This window comes from Pelophylax lessonae (genome assembly GCF_965119305.1).
Source record: "Pelophylax lessonae genome assembly, chromosome: 10".
In the NCBI taxonomy this organism is placed as follows: Eukaryota; Metazoa; Chordata; class Amphibia; order Anura; family Ranidae; genus Pelophylax; species Pelophylax lessonae.
This window is the reverse complement of record NC_138777.1, coordinates 117,462,709-117,479,695: the sequence shown is the minus strand read 5'-3', so window position 1 is coordinate 117,479,695 and position 16,987 is coordinate 117,462,709. Positions and strand designations below refer to the sequence as shown.

At 46.2% G+C, this 16,987-nt stretch overlaps 1 protein-coding gene across 3 annotated transcripts in view; it reads left to right on the top strand.

The window, feature by feature from the left end:
• The window catches only part of RPGRIP1L (RPGRIP1 like), a 478,852-nt gene that overhangs the window by 64,775 nt on the left and 397,090 nt on the right, over positions 1–16,987 (top strand). For all 3 annotated transcript variants that reach the window (XM_082269857.1, XM_082269856.1, XM_082269855.1), the window contains exon 4: positions 13,554–13,843. In XM_082269857.1, coding sequence (XP_082125983.1) covers positions 13,554–13,843 — 290 coding nt within the window. The remainder of the gene's footprint in view (positions 1–13,553; positions 13,844–16,987) is intronic.

Genomic DNA, 16,987 nt, shown 5'->3' with positions numbered 1-16,987 from the left:
GCACTTAAGGTTCCTAAGAGCACAGTGGCCTCCATAATCCTCAAATGGAAGACGTTTGGGACGACCAGAACCCTTCCTGGAGCTGGCCGTCCGGCCAAACTGAGCTATCGGGGGAGAAGAGCTAAAGAAGAGGTAAAGAAGAACCCAAAGATCACTGTGGCTGAGCTCCAGAGATGCAGTCAGGAAATGGGAGAAAGTTGTAGAAAGTCAACCATCACTGCAGCCCTCCACCAGTCGGGGCTTTATGGCAGAGTGGCCCGACGGAAGCCTCTCCTCAGTGTAAGACACATGAAAGCCCGCATGGAGTTTGCTAAAAAAACACCTGAAGGACTCCAAGATGGTGAGAAATAAGATTCTCTGGTCTGATGAGACCAAATAGAACTTTTTGGCCTTAATTCTAAGCGGTATGTGTGGAGGAAACCAGGCACTGCTCATTACCTGTCCAATACAGTCCCAACAGTGAAGCATGGTGGTGGCAGCATCATGCTGTGGGGGTGTTTTTCAGCTGCAGGGACAGGACGACTGGTTGCAATCGAGGGAAAGATGAATGTGGCCAAGTACAGGGATATCCTGGACAAAAACCTTCTCCAGAGTGCTCTGGACCTCAGACTGGGCCGAAGGTTTACCTTCCAACAAGACAATGACCCTAAGCACACCGCTAAAATAACGAAGGAGTGGCTTCACAACAACTCCGTGACTGTTCTTGAATGGCCCAGCCAGAGCCCTGACTTAAACCCAATTGAGCATCTCTGGAGAGACCTAAAAATGGCTGTCCACCAACGTTTACCATCCAACCTGACAGAACTGGAGAGGATCTGCAAGGAGGAATGGCAGAGGATCCCCAAATCCAGGTGTGAAAGACTTGTTGCATCTTTCCCAAAAAGACTCCTGGCTGTATTAGATCAAAAGGGGGCTTCTACTAAATACTGAGCAAAGGGTCTGAATACTTAGGACCATGTGATATTTCAGTTTTTCTTTTTTAATAAATCTGCAACAATGTCAACAATTCTGTGTTTTTCTGTCAGTATGGGGTGCTATGTGTACATTCATGAGGAAGAAGAATGAACTTAAATGATTTTAGCAAATGGCTGCAATATAACAAAGAGTGAAAAATTTAAGGGGGTCTGAATACTTTCCGTACCAACTGTATGTATATATATATAATATATTTTTTTTTTTTTTGCAGAAATTCTAGGAAATAAAATGGTGGTTGTTGCAACTTTGTATGTCACACTGTACAGAAATTCTTCCCTCCTTTTTTTTTGAGAAAAAATGCTTTCAAAAGAAAAGACACTAAAGTTAGCCCACTTTTTTATTTTTTTTTGGTTTAATGTGAAAGATTTTGTAATGCTACAAAATAGATACCTAACATGTCACTCTTTAAAATTGTGCACACACATAGAATGGTGCCAAACTTTGGTACTTAAAAATCTCCATAGGCAACGTTTTAAAAAAATGTTACAGGTTACCTGTAGAGTTACAGAAGAGATCTTTGCACTCACTCTAATGTTCGCAGCAATACTTCACATGTGCGGTTTGAAACCTGTTTACATATGCAGGTGCAACGTACATATGCATTCGTTCCTATGTGCGGGGACAGGGGCGATTATTTTTTTTTTTTATTTGAAGTCCAGGAAGTCATATGACGTCCTTGGGCGGCAAGTGGTTAACATGTTGGTTACTAATGCATCTTCAATCCATTAGAAGGTGCCTGCATCCCCTACATTCAATTCTACACACCTTTATTACTTGGTTATCGTGCCAGCCCTATTAGGAAACGGCTGAGTCCTGTTTGTATTTGACCATGCTACACTTGGAAGTTGATGTGCCTTCGTGGTCAATTTTTTCTGACACTGGAGATACAGAATGCTGTGCTGAAGCATGGCATTCCTGTTGACATGTAGTCCGGATACAGCTGCCACATCCATGTCCAGGAATTGTAATCATCCCTGTAACCCTACTTGCAGCCCCAAGCAGAAGCTGCCAAGAGTCTTGTGCATTCTCTGCTTCGAGCCTGCCAAGCTGCGGGAGAAAAAGTGGGGTCGAGTAATCAGGTGACAGCAGAATTGAATAGTTTGTTTATTTCATTATGATCTTTTTTTTTTATTTTTTATTCCATTCATTACCTTCACATGTATTTTATTTTGAAAGGAAAACATAAAAACTATTGTCCTTCATTTTCATTTATTTATTTTTTTGTAGAATGCTTCTTTAAAATGGACTTTCAGGGCAGGGGGGACCTACAGTGCTCAGCATAAACAAGTACACCCTTTTTGAAAAGTGCAATTTTAATTAACATCTCAATGAACACATGGAGAGGAGGTGAAACCAGGCGGTTCCCGCTAACACTGAATATTAAGCCACTCCAGGAGCTAATCTGCAGGTGATCTGCGATAAGCTCCTGCAGGCAACTAACACTGTCTACGTCCATGATGATGCTCTCCAGTTGCTCCAGGAGAAGCTAGATATTCTGGAGAATCGCTCTTGACGAAACAATCTCTGTATAATATGCCTGCCAGAGTAATTTATGGAGGAAGCCTTAACTACACTTTGCTCCATCACCATTCCATCGGCCTTGGGTATAAATATTAGCTGCACGGTTGGGACAAAATATATAAAAAAAAAAAAAAATTGCCTTCCCAATCATAGTGCAATATCTTATTACTATGTTGATAAGCACCTGATCCTGCAATGCTATAGGCAAATATGTGACCTCCAAGTGGATGTAAATAAGCTCCTTCTATTTGCTAAATATTTGGTGGAAGTGTCCATGTGGCCACACCTGAAGGCGAGCGCCTTACATTTTTCTCACCACCAGACGCAAACCAGTTTCAAAGCTCTATCGACCTACAACCTATCAGCGATGTTCCTCCAGCCAGGAAAGCAACTTTATCTCGCAAAGATTTCCACAGCCCACACAAGGGGGCCCTTTAAAAAATTAAATAGAGGGCTCCAGCTGGCCAAAACAGGATTACCTCACTCATAATCATATCATAGGCTTTCACATTTCTCTGTCGTTCATTGACAGACCAAGCTCCATATCTGAGTATATCATTGGGTTATGTTCCTCCCATCATGAATAGGACACTAGGCAGAACAAAGCTTTACCACGCCTATGGGGCTGTCCCTGTAGGCATAACCCCATACACTCTGCTACAGCCCTTAGTTTGTTTCTGCCTAGTTTAGGAAAGGACCTAGTTCCCTGCTGGGACTTTGGTCTTAGCTATTTTAAAGGGAAATTTTTGTCATATGTAATTTTTATTTACTAGTTTAGAGTTCCTGGAGAACTACAAGCAACAGCCGGCTGGGTTTCGGACTAAATAATCTAATGCTTAAGGTCTTCCAGCCTGGCCAGCGAGCGTGAGCAGGTTATAGTACAGCACTGGGCCTCGCCATGGCAGAGCCCCGATGGATAGGGATGAGCCTGTGAGTGGACCGTCTCACTGGGGCATGACGACCTGGAATACCCTGAGTCGCAGTGTACCCCCTGGCTGGCAGCACTTCCACCCTTGGTAGGAGGTGGTCTGTTCGGAGTGGCGCCCACCTGGTACCATGGTATGGTGAGAAAAGCTGTCCCCCAATCCTCTGGCTATCTTGGGGTGGATGTGGGGGCCCTCCTGGGAATGGTCGGACCTTTCAGGAGATCCCTCAGTTCCCATGGCCTCTTGGACATACCACCCCCCCAGTTTTCCCCCCCTTCGCCTAGTAGGTTCCTACCTTAGGGTGGTAATACAGTATTACAGCGGCCTGCAGGGTTCCTGCAGGGGACGGGTGACTGTCCTGGTGGAGTATTTTGTTAAGGACCTTCTGATGCCACTTGTCTGGGACCCCCCCTCTAGGGTCCGAGAGACCATGTGGTGCATCGTGGGGGCCACCATTTTGCTGTAGAATTGTGCTCATTATTTTCCATTGACAATGTATGGGCAGCCGTTTACTGTTAGTTGCCCAAAGGAATGCATGGGGCGGCCATTTTCTTGTAGTCCAGATCGCTGGACAGGCAGCAGGCATGGCACATTTGATCTAGCAATGACCCAGGCATTTTTTCCATTTCTATTTCTTGTGTCAGATCATTTTTACTTTCTGCTTCATAGAACATTCCAGCAAGCCTCCTGAGCAATTGGGTAATGTTTTTGGGGTTTCCTGTGGGTTTTCCTAACTCACTCTGCTATCAGATTGTACTAGATTGAGATTTGTGATACAGCTAGTGCGGCGGTGGGATCACAATTTTGGAATCTTTTTAAAGTGACACTGCATTATTTTAAATCCGTATAAAATGGAGACAATCTTTCACCTACAGACCCCCTCAGTGTGGCTGCAGGACCCTCTGGGTCGCAGTCTCTTTCTGCATTTAAAGCAGTCTTGGAAGCCTGGTGTCAAAGGTAGATTTTGTGTTCAAAAGCATTGATAGCCGCAAACGTCCGCTGCCTTCACCTCCATCGGTGGTATCCTCAATTCTGAGGCAGATATGGCCGCCGTGGACGCTCCCCATCCGGATAGATTGGTGTCCTCGATTTCTGATGGTGAAGAGGACCTGTCCCCTTTAGGCATTGCACGAGAACGTGCATTGGTGGAAGCACTCATAGTTTCTGTGTGAGAAACTTGAAAAATGGCAGATGAATCTACAACTTCAGATACGCAGGTGTTTTTTGGCTCCTGCAAAGCCCAGAAGTCAGGCAAGGTGTTTCCTTGTCCGGAGCTTTTTGACAATATTGTAAATGAACAATGGCGTTGCATCAAGCACATGACAGTGGTGCCCAAGCGCTTTAAATGCTGTTATCCCTTTGCGGAGGCGGTTTCCACTCGATGGACCGTGCCACCAAAGGTGGATCACCCAGTTTTCAGATTAAATAAGTCTACTGTGTTTCCGGTGGAGGACTCTCCGGCCTTTACAGACCCCGTGGATAGACGGATAGTCTCTGCCCCTCCATCTACTTGTGTTGGTGGGTGCCATATTAAAACCTATCTTTTGTGAACATTCTTGTGTCACAGACGGTCACTGAGTGGATGAAGTTACTCAAGGGGAACTTAGAATCTGAACAGCCCCCCCGGCGCTGATTGAACTCCTGGACCAGATAGCTCAAGTCCTAGTGTTCATGTGTGATGCATCCTTGGATGCGCCCCCCCGCGCCCTATTGGCCAGGCTGTCTGCAGTGGGGATTGCCATTAGACGCATGGTGGATGGTTAAAAAGCTGGTCCGCGGACCAGGCTTCCAAGCAGACCTTGACTGATCTCCCCTTTATGGGAGAGAGGTTGTTTGGATCCTCTCTGGATGAACTGATCAAATGTCTTACGAGTGGGAAGAGTACTCTTCTCCCTCAATCCTCAGGGGGCAAGGCACCACGTCATAGACGGGCTCCTTCCTTCACTGCTCATAGGCGGCTTTTTCGTACTTCAGGGTCGCAAGAAAATGAAAGCCGTTCAGGTCTTCGGGGGGTTACAAGAAACCATGGTCAGGTAAATCAAAGACCGGCCAGTCCAGTTCTGCAGACAAATCCTCATCTGCATGAAGGGGTGCCCTCACCCGTTTCTGGGGGGACGTCTTTGCTTCTTTTTCCGAAACCATGGACTTCCTTGATTTAGGACAAACGGGTTCACAAATGTATCCAATCGAGGTACAAGATCGAATAGCGGTCTTGACCGAAGGACAGGTTTTTCCTGTCCAATCTTCATCGATCTCCAGACCGGTTAAGGGATCTATGAGAGGCGGTACAAGATCTGCTTGCACAAAGGGTGAGTGTGCCGGTTCCTTCTTGGGAACGCTTTCAAGGGTTTTATTCAAACCTGTTTACTGTGCCCAGGAAAGAGGGCAAGGTGTGTCCAATCCTGGATCTCAAGGCTCTGAACTGCTTTATGCGGGTACAGATATTTCAGGATGGAATCTATCCGCACAGTGGTGATGTCCCTACACCAGGTTGGGCTCCATAGATATCAAGGACGCATATCTACACATCCCTATCTACACTGGACATCAGCGGTTTCTTCGCTTTGCCATAGCAGAGGAGCATTATCAATTTGTGGCGTTACCTTTTGGTCTCGTCTCCGCCCTCAGGGTTTTTACCAAGGTACTGGCCCTGGTTTTGACATTGTTGCGCCAATGAGGAATTGTGGTACTGGGGTATCTGGACAATCTCCTCTTGAGAGCGGACTCTCATTCAGCCCCGTTGGGTGATCTGTTGATCACTGTCAGAATCCTGCAAGAGTTCGGGTGGAATATCAATTATTTTTGGAAATCTGCCCTGATACCTTCATTGAGACTGGATTATCTGGGCCTGACTCTGGATTCTGCTTTGGCGAGGGTCTTACTTTCCCTGGACAAGCTGCAGAAGTTGCAGGGGGAGATTTGGTTGCTGTTGGCAAACAATCTGTCCTCTCTGAGGATTTGCATGTGGGCCTTGGGTTTGATGGTATCAACCTTTTGAGGTGGTTCCATTTGCTCAGTTCCACACAAGACTTTTAAAAAGGGAGATTCTTGTCAAATGGAACAAGGATCGGAAGTCCTTGGACAATTTGATTTGGTTGAGCCACAACACAAATTCTGCTTTGTTGTGGTGGCTTCAGTCGCCAGCACTATGCCAGGGCAAGTCTTTCCTGCCGTTGGTTTGGATGGTGGTGACCACGGACGCCAGCCTGTCAGCTGGGCAGGGTGCTTGGAAAGCTCTGTGCCCAGGGAACCTGGACAGAGGAAGAGTCAAAACTACCAATCAATGTTTCTCTAGCGCTCATCGACAGACGTAGTCCTCGGTGATACACCACCTTCGGGTTATGTTACCTCCGCAGGAGCAGGACTAGACAGGAAATTAAAAAGCTCTGGCCACACCCTAGGGGCAGTCCCAGAGGGTATATCCTCTCTCTCTCTGCCTCAGCAAATCAGTTATTTTCTGTCTAGTTAGGAGTAAGGACCTAGACACCTTGCTGGGATCTTAGGTCCTGGCAAGAATTTTTTCTTAAAGGATTTTTTTAGACAGCTTTTTTCTCCAGTGTTCCTGTGAGATCTTCAAGCAAGAAAGCTGAACTGGGCGACGGGCTGGATGTTGAGATCCGGTGGTCACCCCAGTTCAGCCTACGAGCGCGTGCAGGCCATAGCTCCGCGCTGGGTCGGCCGCGACAAAGTCCCATTAAAGGACTGTCCACGCGAGTTAAACGTCTCGCCGAAACGCCAAAGACCATGAGTCACGGCGTCCGTATCGATCGACAGCCCTCCCGCCCCGGTGGAGAGGGGTACTGTCAGGAGTTGGTGCCCGCCTGGTTCCGGTATGGTGAGTAGTATGTTCCCCCTTTTTCCCTGACGGGTTTTGTGGTGAACGCGGGCCCCTCTCTGTATGGTAAGAAAGAGTCCTTTCTATCCTATAACATGTCGCAAATCCTCCTACTTTGAGTGTGATTTATGTGTGCAAAAGCCAGGAGGCTTGGCTTGGGAGCTAACAATCTATTGTATACATGTTTTAAATATGTAATCTGTGGCATTCTGGGAATCTTATGGGTTAAGTATAAGCTACCTACCAGTCAGAAGCCACGGACATGTAGACTGCCTTCCAAATCAGATCTCCAGCTATTAGCAGGCCTCCCGAACGGCCACGCGGTCCGCCAGGGCCGGTACCGCCAACCACGCCATATCCCCATGCAGAGAGAGTGTTGTGTGCCCTGCAGCACACCGCTATTCAGTTTAGGCCGCCGCCATTTTTTTTTGCTGGATCGCACGAGCCGCCATTTTGGCGTAGCCTCGTGTCTCCAGCATGGGGGCGGCCATGTTTGAGGTGATCCTACACCTCGTGGAGCTTGGGGGAGGCGCCGGAAGACGTGCAGAGGGGCGGAGCCGCCTCCTTTCTTCCTGGGCAGCCAGCCAAAAGACTTCCTGTTTGTCAAGACAGCGCTGTAAGCTGTTGCAGTTTAACTCTGAGCATCAAGTGGTGAGCCTGGGGGTCTATCTCTCTCTCTCTCGATCGATAGGGATCCCTAAGCAGGTAACTCTAAGGGGCTTTTTTGTGGCGCTGGGGGTCAGAAAAAAAAAAAAAAAAAAAGTTTTTTCTTTACTTTTGAATTATATTATCCAGGAAGTAACTGGAGTTATTATGGACCCTGCCACACATATTCCCCCACCTGTTTCCCTCGAGGGGGCCTCGGGACCCGCCGGTGCACAGAGTATAGAGTCATTTACAGCAATTTTGGAGTCTATGGTGGCTCGGGTGGAGGCGGCCTGTCAGGGACGGGGGTCAAGGAAGCGACCCCCGCCTACCCCTATACCATCTGACACCTCTGACTCAGATTCAGAGATGGTCACGGCAGTTGCAGGTTCCTCTGCAAGGGCTGTTATCCCAGGTAAAGCCCCCTCAGACAGTGAGGAGGACACTTCTTCTCTTGCTATAATTCAGGAAGAAGCATTGGTGGACGCACTAGTTGTGGCAGTGCAAGAAACCTTAAAACTTGAGGCTTTACCGGCAGAGGCAACTGAAACAGAGAGGCCTTTTGGGACTAATAAGCCCATCAAGACGGCGAAGGCTTTTCCTGTACCTAAATGTTTTGGTAATCAGATTAAAGGAGAATGGGAGCATTCTAAACGTACCTTTACTATTTCCAAGCGTATTGCTAGACGCTATCCGTTTGAGGAATCCATCATTAAGAAATGGACGGTACCACCAGTCGTGGATCCGCCTATTTCCAGGCTGAATAAAGCCACGGTTATTCCAGTGGAGGACACTTCGTCCTTTAAGGATCCGGTGGATCGAAAGATAGAAGCAGAGTCCCGCACTATCTTTTCTCTGATAGGGTCAGCATTTAGACCAGTAATCGTTATTGGTCTAGTTTCCCAGACACTTACGGAATGGGCGAAAATGGTACGCCAAGATCTTAGGGGAAAAGATATTCCCCAGGAGACATCTGATTTGATGGAACAGATCATACAAGGGCTACGGTTTATCTGTGACGCAGCCTTGGACACTACTCCCCTATTAGGGCATGCATCTAAGTTAGCAGTGATCCTCAGACGTGTGCTGTGGTTAAAATGCTGGTCAGCTGACCTAGGTTCCAAAAAGACCTTGACCAATCTCCCTTTTCAGGGGAATCGTCTATTTGGAGCCAACCTAGATGAAATCATTAAGGATGCCACTGGGGGCAAGAGCACTTTTTTGCCACAGGCTGCAAAAGCTAAGGGACCTCGCAACAAGCGAGGACCTTTCTTTACCGCCCATAAAGGGCGCCCGGCTGGTACTAGCGGGAAAGGCAAGACTCCTCCAGGAGGGTTCAAGAAGGGGACCAACCCAGCCAAACCCGAAGCAAAGGAGTACACAGCCTGAAGGTGCACCCCCACCCGGTTTCAGGGTGGGGGGACGTTTTCACCGGTATTCAGGACATTAGATCGAGCATCAACCACTACTACCGGTGCGATTCTTCCCTTCCAACATTTAAGTACCACAGGAAGCGGTAGTTACCGTTCCCTGAAAAGATCTTTTCCTTTACCTTTTCCTAAGATTAGTCCCGATACCTCACAGGAATCGGATCTGGTTGACCAGATAGGCCAAGTAGCCTCTAGTCGGGTGACTTCGGTCCCTGAGGTTCAACCAGAAAAGATCACCTTTCCTGATAACTATCAGGTATCTGATAAATGTGTGGGAACAGAAAACGACCAGACTTTCTCGGATGGTCGGGGCCAGATAGCTCTAGGGACGCCTGGTTCAGATCCAATCAGCGCCAGTGGTCCTAGAAATTCTAGGCTGGCCTCCTCAAGCCGGCCTGGCCGACTTGGACATGTTAGTCGCAGACGTTCCGTGGGAACTTCGTCTCAGGGAGTGTCTGTGGTCTCAAGGACCAATTTACCTTCGTGCTTTACAGTCGCTGGTTTTAATGGCCTGGCCATTGAGACCCAAGTACTGAAGGACAGAGGTTTGTCTACTTCAGTCATTCCTACCCTTATTAAAGCAAGGAAAACGACTTCCAGCAAAGTCTATTATCACACATGGAAGACTTATATTGCGTGGTGCGAATCTTTAGGATTTCCTCCACGTACCTATTCGGTGACTCGAATATTGGCCTTTTTGCAACAAGGGGTTGAGCAGAAGCTAGCCTTGAGCACCATCAAGGGTCAAGTTTCAGCATTAGCAATCTTCTTTCAGAAGCCTTTAGCTACCAAATCCTTGGTGCGGAATTTCATCCAGGGGGTGCGGCACCTGGCTCCTCCAGTCCGCGCGCCCTTACCGCCCTGGGATCTTAATTTGGTTTTGTCGGTTCTACAGAAACCTCCCTTTGAAAACATCAGGGAGATTCCCTTGCTTACTCTATCCCAGAAGGTGGCCTTCTTGGTGGCTATTACTTCTGCTCGCAGGGTGTCAGAACTGGCTGCATTATCATGCCAGTCACCATACCTAGTGATTCATAGGGATAAGGTAGTACTTCATCCTAAGCCATCTTTTCTTCCCAAGGTGGTTTCAGATTTTCATCTGAATGAAGATATTGTACTACCTTCCTTGTGTCCTCAGCCCAAGCATCATCGGGAACATGCGTTGCATTCCTTAGATGTGGTTCGGGCAATCAGGGTATACCTGAAAGCTACGGAATCATTCCGTAAGACGGATTCACTTTTTGTGATCACGGATGGCCCCAGAAAGGGTTTGCCTGCATCTGCCGCGACCATTGCCAAATGGATTAGACAAACGGTGGTACAGGCTTATTCTATTAAGGGTCAGAGTCCTCCGTTCCCTGTTAGGGCGCACTCCACTCGAGCGCTCAGTACTTCCTGGGCCTTTCGCCATCAGGCGTCAGTGGTCCAGGTATGTAAGGCGGCCACCTGGTCGTCGGTACATACCTTTACAAAATTCTATAAAATTGATGTGACGGCATCGGCGGATGCCTCATTTGGCCGCAAGGTTTTGCAGGCCGCAATTTGAGGAGACCGGTGGTCTACCTCGAGGGCTTTTTTCTGTTTGAAAAAAAAAAAAAAAATTGTTTTCTCTTTTTTTGGTTGAGTCTCATCATTAAGGATGAGCATTGTAAACTTCTAGTTGGCACCGGTTGGGCCTTCTAGATTGGGATTTGATTTCCATTTTCCCACCCCTCAGTTGTGATACTGCTCTGGGACGTCCCGAAGGTGGTGTATCACCGAGGACTACGTCTGTCGATGAGCGCTAGAGAAAAATGGATTTTTGTAAAATCTTACCGTAAAATCCTTTTCTCTTAGCTCATCGACAGACGTAGTCCCCGCCCCTCTGTTTTGGAGTTGGGTTGGGTTAAATTCTCTAAGCACTGCTTTTTCACATAACTGATTTGCTGAGGCAGAGAGAGAGAGGATTCCCTCTCAGCCAATCAGGAGGGAAAATCCCAGATGGCCAAGGGACTCGTGGACATTGCTAAATAGAGATGGGGATCAGATAAGTATTAGGGGATGCTGGGGCAGCTGCTACACACAGGAGGCATTTTATCTAAATGCATAGAATGCATTAAGGTAAAAACCTTCTGCCTTTACAGCCCCTTTAAGGGCTTTTTAGAATCGTACTGAGGCAGGGTGCTCCGACCTATGTTATCAGGAAGTATGAACAGCACTCTGTAGACCCCTCCCACCAGCCATAACCACGCTGCATTGCTTAGAAAAGCACAGATACTCAATAATGATGACATTAAAACTAATCTAGGGTATGTAATGAAAACAGACATTTGTTTAAAAAGTGTCATTAGCATTATGATGACCTGAATCCTGAGATAATATTTATGAAAAATACTAGTTCAAGGTTTTATTTTTATCCTGACCCCTCTTTTGGGCAGGGAGAGATTGCTAGAATTACAGCATTGATTCAAGAGCAGTTTTTTTAAAAAAATGGGTAATTTACCTACCTCAACTAATGTCAGGTAGGTAAATGCATCTTCTATTAGTGGCATAAGGCATAACTGTCTCACCCCTCACTTACAAAAAAAAAAAAAAAATATTGAACACGAGTGTTTTTTTTTTTGTTTTTTATTCCCAGACCAGTTTTTCCATTTTATGTTTATAAAATAAAACCCCTTTTGTGTGATTAAACTAATTATTATTTATTTTTTTATTCTAGTCCATTATACTGAAGAAATATATTTCTGAAACTAACATATTCTGTTTATTGTGTAAATAGTGATAAATCAGCTCAAGCTATAAATAAAATTTAACGTGCAATTCAGCAGCTATACCTACTGTGCTTACCACTGCAAAGTAAAAATTAAATAATAAAAGGTACAGCGCGTAAGCCCCCGTTCACACTAAGGCGACCTGTGAGGCGACCTGGTCGCCTCACAGGTCGCCTCCCATAGGGAAGCTGCGGACCCGTTCTAATAGGAGCGACACAAGTCGCTCCGACTTAGAAAAAGGGTCCGGAGCTTCTTTGGGGCGACCAGGAGGCGACCGCCATAGACTTCAATGTTATGAAGTCCGTGGCGGCCGCTCCGAGGTCGCGGCACGCTACTCGCACCACAACCTCGGAGGTCGCGGTGCGAAGTAGCGTCGCCCCTATGTGAACGGGGGCTTAATTAGGTAAAAGGTAAATCAGTGAATAAATCACTAGATACAGTGCACACATATAAAATTAATCAATGGGCTAAGTACATAAAAGGCAAAACTTAATCATCTATCACTGATGAAACAATTATCATCTACCTCAATGTTTATTCCTTGCGGCGCGAGGACCTTTGTTCCATATATCCAAACTGTTTCCCTTTTACTCAAAACTCTGATATAATTGCCACCACGCCAATGATTTGTGACTTTTTCTATACCCCAAAATTTAAGGGAACTGGGATCTCGTTGATGAACATATATAAAATGTTTAGATACGTTGTGAGATAGCGTTCCTTTTTTTAATGTTCTTAACGTGTTCCCTTAAATGGACCTGCAGGGCCCTGGAGGTACGACCAACATACTGGAGGCTGCAGCCACACTCCAGCATGTATATGACCCCCACAGTTGAGCACATAATGAGATCTTTCATGGGGTAACTTGTTCCAGTGCTGGTAGCTGTGAACTCTTTTCAAGTTCACTCTACTATGCCTGCAGGTCGAACACTTCCAGCAGGCATAAAAACCCTTTAAAAACGGGAAAAGGGTATTATTAATAACAACTGGAGTACCAATTGCCCCTGGGGCTAATCTGTCCTTCAGCGTGGGTGCTTTTTTATATATAAACTTGGGCGTCACGGGGAGATGTGGACCTAAGATCCTATCTTTTAACAATATACCCCAATGTTTTTTGAAGATCTTTTCCACTTGTTTGTATTGAACATTGAAGTCAAGTAGTACCCCATATTTGGAATAATTCTGCTTCTTTCTAGTTTGCCCTTCACTGACTAGCGACTCCCTATCCATTTTCAACACCTCATCTTGTTCATGTAGAATATTCTCAGTCTTATATCCTTTTTCTTGAAATCTCTGAATCAAGGTCTCAGACTAATGAAGGTATACAGAGGTGTTTTTAGCACAGTTTCACTTTATTATTGATATATTGTACTTTATGCCAATTAATTGCACCTGTTTTGGCACTTAGCACATTATATTCTGTTTATTGTTTGTAATTGTAAGATATGTATTGTTACTATTCTTGTTCTAGGATGGCCACCAAGTTAATACGCCTGGTACAGGACAAAAAGAAAGCAGAGCAAGGGACTGGAGTTTCAAGAAGATCTGGAAAGGATGTGGAGCTTGAAGAGATGATTGAACAACTGCAGGAGAATGTGCGGGAGCTGGAGAAGCAGAAAGAGTCTTTACATAATCGATTAATAGCTGCTAAGCAGCAACTGCAAACCCAGGGACACCGACATGCTCCATACAACTATATACAGTCCCGTATTAATTCTGGCCTTCGGAAAGTTACTGAAGATGTAGTAATGCAACGTAGAGGTACGTGCGCAATTTTGCGGAATTAAATGTGCAGAATTGTTTTAAAGCTGAACTCCAGAAAACTTGAAAATTCTCCCCTGCAGTGGGGCTGGGCCTGCATTGCAAGGATTAACTGCTTGTATATGTCTATGTGGCATAGAAAAGCAGATTTACCTAGACTGGTCCCCACAGCGTCCTCTCCCCATGCTCCAGGGGGTCTCAGTTGACATCAAAAACCCTTGTATTGGATATGTGGATGCTGAGGGACAGTCCACTACTGAAGAATAGGGGAGTGCCATCTGCCAGGGGAGCGGAGGTTCAAGTAGGGGATCCCCTCTAAACAAGCAGTTAACCCTTGCGGGTGCAGCCCCACTGCAATGAAGAAGTTTCAGATTTCCCACACTTTGACTTAAAAGTGGTTGTAAACTGTCATGTATACCCAATGGAGTGACTGGCCTCAGGTGATACACAGAGCCAATACAAATCCTCCAATAGCTGTACCTGCTTATCTACAGCCATCTGTCAACTACATCCATTTTTTTTTTTTTTTTTTAATTATAATTTTTATTTAGAAAAGAAGGTTACAATGAATAAAGACAGATAGAGATAAAAAACAACATTGCAAAGTAAGGGACGGTGTCCCCATGTTTAGAGCAGTACAATATCAACTCTGTCAATAAGATAATACAAGGCACTTGAGATCACAGGGAAATGTGAGGGGTGGAAGGAAAACAATGAAATATACCTAGGGGGAAAACTCCAGGATTCAGCTCAGTCCTGAGTGATAAAGATCTCATTCAGCCCAAACCGCATTGAATTTAGCCATGTCATCATGGACCATGACAGTAAGGTGTTCCATCCCCCGGATTTCTGACATTAATCGTAACAGGAGGGTCTTGTCGGGTGGACTTTGTTGGAGCCAATGTAGCGGAATGACCCGCCTAGCAGCCAGTAGTACAAAAGAGGACAATCTATTGGGAATACTGGGAAATGGAAGACCCAGAAGAATAGTGCAGGTGATCCAGTGGCAGTTGTAAACCAGTAACACTGGAGAATAAGGACATAACCATGCTCCAGAAAGGTTGTATATCAGTACATTGCCAAAAAATGTACAACAAAGTGCCCACCTATGTCCCACACCGCCAGGCGGGCAGGGGTTCTATACCAAAAAAAAAAAAAAAAATTTTTCAAGGTAGTCTCTCTCTGCACCACACATCTGGAAGCCTTAAAGGCGGAAGTCCAAATCTTGCTCCATAGAGGGAGGGGTATAGGACGTTGCAAAATCTTGGACCACTTTTGCATGTATGGGTGGTAATCTTCGGTCAGGGGAATAGCATCGTGGAGAATGTTCTATATAGAGGACACTAAATGGCCCTGGTGGGGACCATGAGCACATAAATATTCAAATGCGGAAGGCCTCTCCAGAGACAGAGGAGGTGATAGAGATCTAAAAAAAAATTGCGTACCTGTAGGTAGAAATAAAAGGTTTGTTTAGGAAGTGCAAATTTGGCTTGCAACGTCTCAAAGGAGAAAAAGGTGCGAGATACCGGGTGGACTAGGTTGCAGAGTTGGAAAAGGGGGGCATGAGTCCAGGACCAAACTCTACCAATATATATGCCATCCGGGAGCAAGGGATTAAAGAGGACACTGGTCAGAGGAGGGCATGGCGAAGAGAGAGAGAATCTGTGGAAACGCCTGCGCCAGACCTCCATGGTGACCTTCATGGGAGCCAAACACATCTCCCTCAACACCCTATCGGTGTGAAGTATAGGTGACCAAAGGAGGGAGCAAGGGTGGACTGGAAAGATTGCACCCCGCTCTATCTCTGACCACCGGTTGGGAGCCACCAGGGATGACCAGGAAGCCGCCACACGGAGGTGAGAGGCATAGTAGTACTTAATAATGTCTGGACCCCCCTTCCTCTTCGGAGAAAACACCACCGCGGCAGCTAATCTATGAGTCCCATCTTTCCAAATAAAATTAAGAAAAGACCTCTGCAAAGCCTTAAGTTGGGACAAAGGAATTGCTACCGGGAGGGTGTCAAACAAATAAAGCAATTTGGGTAAAATGGACATATTTAACACATTTATGCGACCAACAAAGTGTCCCATCCACTGTCGGAGAGACTTGGATATGTCACCAAACAAAGGGACATAATTAGCATTATAAAGCATAGAGTGGGAAGGAGTCAGATGAACCCCTAAATACTTGAGGGCTGCAGGGCACCCGTCTATAAGGATACGAACTCTGCAACTGGGTCAGCAGGTCTGGAGGGACATGTAAAGGCATGGCTTCAGTTTTAGAGGCATTAATCTTATAACCCAATATAGCACTAAAAGAGGACATCACTGAATGTAGGGAGGGCAAGGATACCAGAGGATTGGTCAAGGTCAATAGAATGTTGTCTGCAAACAAGGAAAGCTTGTATTCTCTGTGTTGCATCAGGACCCCAGTGATATCTAGATGGGAACGAATGGCCGCAGCCAAGGGTTCTAGACACAAAATAAAGAGTAAAGGGGATAGAGGGCACCCCTGACTAGTGCTGTTAGACATGGAGAATGGGGGTGACACAAAGGCAGAGGACAATCGTACTTGTGCTGTGACCGGGACATAAAATGCCTCAAGAGCCTGGTAGAACGGACCCTTCAGGCCAAATCTTTGCAGAGTGGAAAAAAGGTAGGGCCAGCTGAGGCGGTCAAAGGCCTTTTGGGCGTCCAAACTGAGGACCACTCCTGGACGGGGGAATCGATTAAGAAGGTCGATCAGGTCCACCGTGCGCCTGGTATTGTCACCTGCATGACGGGATTGTACAAAACCCACTATTTGATCCCTATCAATCAGTTTGAGGATAATGTAAGCGAGTCTATTAGCCAAAATTTTTGTGAAAATTTTATAATCAAAATTTAACAACGCTATTGGTCTGTAATTATCCGGGAGGGAGGCATCCTTCCCCGACTTGGGGATAACCGAGATATAGGAGTGAGTAAAATGGGGGTGCGGGATCTTGCCTTTCATCAGAGAGGCATAAAGCTCAAGGAGATGTGGGCAAAAAGGATTTATAATAAAGATAAGGCAAGCCATCCGGGCCCCGAGCCTTATGTGAAGGCATATGTTTCACCGTAGAGCCAAGTTCGTCAAAAGAAATGTCCGCGTTCAGCTTCAGAA